Source organism: Cynara cardunculus, assembly GCF_001531365.2.
Source record: "Cynara cardunculus var. scolymus isolate 2C chromosome LG 8, CcrdV1, whole genome shotgun sequence".
Classification (NCBI taxonomy): Eukaryota; Viridiplantae; Streptophyta; class Magnoliopsida; order Asterales; family Asteraceae; genus Cynara; species Cynara cardunculus.
The window spans coordinates 7,355,473-7,361,004 of record NC_037535.1 but is presented as its reverse complement, the minus strand read 5'-3'; the positions used below and the strand labels follow the sequence as shown (position 1 = coordinate 7,361,004).

At 30.6% G+C, this 5,532-nt stretch overlaps 1 protein-coding gene across 1 annotated transcript in view; it reads right to left on the bottom strand.

Annotated features, from left to right (window-relative positions):
- Positions 1-1,598, bottom strand: part of LOC112516153 (DNA-directed RNA polymerase 3, chloroplastic) — a 12,474-nt gene extending 10,876 nt beyond the window's left edge. The window contains exon 1 of the mRNA XM_025123174.1: positions 1,546-1,598. Within this exon, the coding sequence (XP_024978942.1) occupies positions 1,546-1,598 (53 nt within the window). The remainder of the gene's footprint in view (positions 1-1,545) is intronic.
- Positions 1,599-5,532: the final 3,934 nt, after the last annotated feature.

Genomic DNA, 5,532 nt, shown 5'->3' with positions numbered 1-5,532 from the left:
AACATTTTATAAAGATAATAATTAAGTATTCTGTTAGAACTCAATGATTATCCTAATTATATTTTAGATTTTTTATATTTAAAATGAGATGTTTATTCTATATTTGATTGTGTTTATCTGCAGTTAGTTACACGAATTCAGATATGAGATGAAATCGGATATGGATGAAATCGTTTAGGGATGAACGGGTTTGAGTTTTTAAGAGTTTTTAAGAGTTTTAAGAGTTTTAGCCAAATACTTTATAATATAGTATAGATATATATATATACAATATAATTAAGGAGAAAATAATATTTATTAATCATTAAATTAATTAATTCAACAATTATGATTAAATTGACGTTTTCAATAATATATTTTAAATTAAAAAATCTCACTCTCACCCATTTTTTATTCAAAAATGACAAAAATATAAATAAAAATCGAGTTAACTAAATTACACTATAAAAACAATCATATTTTTCCTACTAATTTGACATCCATATTGATATACTTTTTATCCGTTTTTTTTCGTGGTTTTCTGGTTTTTCATTTATTTGTGTTTTGTGTGTGTGTGTGTGTGAGAGAGAGAGAGAGAGAGAGAGAGAGAGAGAGAGATAGTTGAGTTCAGAGTAAAACGTTAAATGAATGAAAAAAATTGGATGAAAAAATATATCAATGTGGTGTAATGTATTTCACTCGATTTTTGTTTATACTTCGTTTTTTTTTTTAAATAAAAATTAGGTTTGGTGAAAAAAAAATAATTTAAAAATATTGTTATAAACGTTCATTTATTCATCTGTTTAATCAATTAATTTAATGGTTGATGGAGGTGGGTTTCCTGAACCTCACTATGTATGTGTTTATGTGTGTATATATATATATATATATATATATGTACATATTCTTTTTGACAGAAAAACATATATTGTATATTGAAACTAAACTTGAAATTATAATAGTTAATATATCAAAGTATAATAATTAACTAATTAAGAAACTCAAATTAGAAAAAAATATTGTTAATTACAGATTTGGTCCCTATGATTTATGTTGTTTTTTATGAAATTGGTTCCTCGAGTAAGACAAAAAAAGAAGAAGGATGAAAATGCCCTCAAGGTTAACGGAGGAACTAGATGGCCGTTAGAAGTGGGGACCAATTCGTTACAAAACGATATACGACGAGTCCTAATCTATAATAATGAAGTTCAGGGACTATTTTTGTAAAAACCATCAAACCATAAGAACCAAATCCGTAATGTACTCTCACCATAAATTACCGGTACGAGAGGTTAATGAAATCTGACCAAAATGTTCTTTTACAAAAATAAAAAATAATCAAAATAACCCTAAAATACATTTTTTTAAATCACCCTCTCCTCTCTCTTCCTTCCTTCTAAACCTGTACCGAATGACCCACCATAATCCTAATTCTTTGAAGAAGCTACGATGATTTGACAAAAGATGTTGACCGATGAGGGACTTATTTGACTTGACACAAGAAAAGCTTACGGCTGCCAGCTTTAGTGTTAGCCAGTAACGCACACTGGTGGGAGGACTGCTCACCTCGAAGCGTAAGTGCCCACCAAGCACCCCCGTGTCTTTTCTCCTTTTCTCATTTTCAACATTTTTTTCTTCCCTTCCCAGTGTTCGACTCCTAATTTACTTTTTTCCTACTTCAAACCCACTATATATATACAGATTTTTGTTTACCACCACCAACACAAACCATCATCACATTGACTCTAATATGATTTTTACTCGACTAATATCAACTTTCTATATATAATCTACTTTTTACACCAACAAAATCAAACCAAACATCCATTTTTAAAAATTCAGCTGCCACTTTCAATGTCGTTGAGCTGTTGAGCGACATTTGACCACCTTTCATCATGGTAAGCTTTCTTACATTAAACCAATAATATATTTTCATTTCACACTAATTTAAATTTATATGTTATTTTCGTAATCTCTTTATATTATATCTATCATAGGGTTATAGCAAGCATGTGTGACGATAAAATCAACTTTAGAAATTTCAAACACAATTTTGACAACATTGCGGTTATCGAAAAACAAGCTACAAATGTTAGGAGTACCTATTTTGGTCATTGGCTCGATATATGGTCAACACATGGAGACTCGATGCTCATGCATTTGGTGTTAAAAATGCAGGTAGAACCACTAGAGCAAGACTCTCAAGATGTGACAATGTATTTTAATGTTAGGGACACATTTTACGTTTTGGGTGAAAAATATTATGTCTCATTACCAGTATGCGATTTAGCCCTGCGTTACTGGAAATCATAGAGTTGTCCTTCAAAAGAAGGGTTTTAGACGTTGATGAAGATTATTCGGTACACAAGGGTGATCTTACCCGGGTTTTTAGTCAACAAAATTTAGAACCTTAGTAGACATCGATGTAGTACGTCTATGTTTTTTGCTTTTGGTGGAGGTTGGATTTATCAGTCACTAGCCAAACAATATAGTTTCAGGGGAATATTTATGGTTAATCGATGATTTGGATACATGGAACATGTGTTTTTTCATTGCTGTAAATATATTTATTACGTAGATTTAAATACCGATCTTTAACTTTGTTATGAGATAGTTATCCATGAGGTAATCATTTATGGGTGTCTCTATATAGACAACTTAATAAAGCTTGAACAAAACATGAAAAAACTTACGCAAAAAAACGTGAGACGTATGGAAGCACAGTGAAATACACATTAAATGGATTCGTTTTCACATTCAAGGTAACTTATGATTGGTTTAATAATTGTTATTTTAAATTAAATTATTTACTAATTGTTTTATATAATATATTTTTTAATTTAATGACAAATACTAACCGTTACGTAAAAGTAAAATGAACAAAATTATTTGTAATAACAGTTATGTATTTAAATTAAATTGTTTACTAACTATAAAATAACAGTTATATATTTAAATTAAATTGTTTACTCATTGTTAATTTAAATTAATCGTCTAGATTTGGATATTGAAAGCATTTTCACATGCTTCATTTTCTTACGATTTGCTGAGTACTGGAGTGATTCTAAAGGCATGCGCCTGGCAGCACAAAAAGGCATTATTGTGGTCTAATTGTATGAAGTACATACAGGTCGATGATGTGAGTTTGATCAACTTATCTTGAGTAATTTACTTTATTAAGGATAATTAAATGCTTAAATAAATAACATATTCAGGAGAATTTGCTTCCATGGACTAGGTTGACACCTACGGACACAAAGCTGCAGCGGTCATGGTGGAAGGATAGTTGTTGTTATTTTCAGAGGGTTACACAGAAACAGACGGGTCCATCAAGTTCATCAGCGCCACGATCGTCTGTGGATTTGGCAGGTTATATTGAACAATTGAATAAACATATTTAGGATACTATTCAACTAGTTCCCATCGGCGACGTGGATTCGATGGTCGCTCAAATGTACATTAAAAACCTCGTGGAGCATATTTAAAGTGCAAATGATGTCATAAAGGTAGATATTTTAAGTATTTATTTGGCATTATTGGATTTTATTTGGATAATTTGTTATTAACAGTTATATGTTCATATCATAGTGATCAGCTTGTAAACGATCGAGAGTTTCATATGCTTATAACCAATGAGTTTCAACAACAAAATAATCATGTTTATATAATTTCAACCCCAGGAGATGACAATTTTGATCCAAACTTTGACGCCCAAAATTTTGACAATTATTATCATCTGAATTTTAATTTCAAACCCAATTATGTTGATAAAGTTGCATCGTCAATGATACAACCCCACCTATGCTGTTCAAAAGAATAAGCAATACGTTTGTAATATATTTGAACAATATTACAATATGAACAAGATCTCTAACAAGATAAAAGAGGAAGATGAAATACTCTTGAAACCTACCTGTTAGCTGGAGAGAAAACTTTTGAATGTAAAAAAATAAAATGAACCAAATGAAGAAAATACGGGTTACAAACCCCTATATATATGAAATGATAATTGTCAACAATGATCCTTCAAGATATCAGGAAGTGCTCCGCTGCACCTGAAGAATCCCAAGAAATGAGGCACAGTCCTCCAACTCCAATCATCAGATTCCACAACTTTAAGCTTTGACAGTTTTAGTCCCTCAACAAGAAATTTACATATAAAAATTAAGATTGTAGAAAATATATATTTTAACACCCTCCCTTAATCTTGACTTTTGAATAAATCAATCATTCGTAACTTAACTTAGAACATAAGTAGTTATGATGATTTATACCAAGAGCTTTTGTAAAGGTGTCAGCAGTTTGTTCAGAAGATAAGATTTTTACAATTTTTATTAATCCTTTGCTGATGTTATCTCTAATTTGATGAACGTCTATTTCGATGTGCTTTGTACGTTCAAGAAAAACTAGATTATTTGCAATTTGAATGGCAGACTTATTATCACAAAATACAAAAACATGTAGTAAATCTGGAATTTTTAAGTCATTAAGAACTTTTAGAACCCACAATACCTCACAGACAACAGAAGCCATTGCTCTGTATTCAGATTCAGTTGAATAACGTGAAACAATATTTTGTTTCTTGCTCTTCCAAGATATCATAGAGTTACCCAAAAACAAACAAAAACCAGTAATAGATCATCTGGAAGAGAGGCACTTTCCCCAATCAGCATCAACAAAAGCAGTTAATGAAAATTGATCAGATTTAGTAAAACTAACACCTTTTCGAGGACATAACTTCAAGTATCTAAGAACTCTTAGAGCAAAAATGAGACTGTTTAGGAGAATGCATATATTGACTCAAACAATGAATTGCAAAAGCAATATTTGGCCTATAGTAGCAAGAAGGTATATCAATTTACCTATTAATTTTTGATAACCAGTAAAATCAGGTAAAGGAGAATCCTCGAGTTTATTAGAATCAGAAATGACTGAATTTTTATCCATTGGAGTATTACAAGGTTTGCATCCTAAATATCCAAATGCATTTAGCAGCTCCAAACAATACTTTCTTTGAGTCATACAAATTCCATTTATGCAGTCTAAAATTCCAATACCTAGAAAAACCTTTAATTTTCACAAATCTTTTATTTTGAACTTGCTTTTAAAGAAAATTTTGACTTTATCAATTTCACCAAGATCGTTCACAGTAATGACAATATCATCAACATATACTAACAAGATAAGGAAGACCGACTTATCACTTTTTTGTGAATAAGGAATAATCATTGATACTTTGAATAAAACCATGCTCAATTAGACAAGATGACAATTTAACATACCACTTGTTGGACCGTATTACTCAGTTCAGGGTATTGAAAACTTACTTGATTAAATAGATAGACATTGAGTATGCAGCGGACAGTTATAAATCAAGCAGGTAGAAATCAATAAGAACACAATGAAGAACTCTTGAAGAACACAGAGAAAGAAATGCTTCAAATGATTTTCACATGAAAAGTGTTTTCTATTACAATACTGGAAGCTCTTTTTAAATACAAAGGCCTAAAGCTGCTTTTATACAATCAAATAACCGCCAAGAAAGACCTAGAC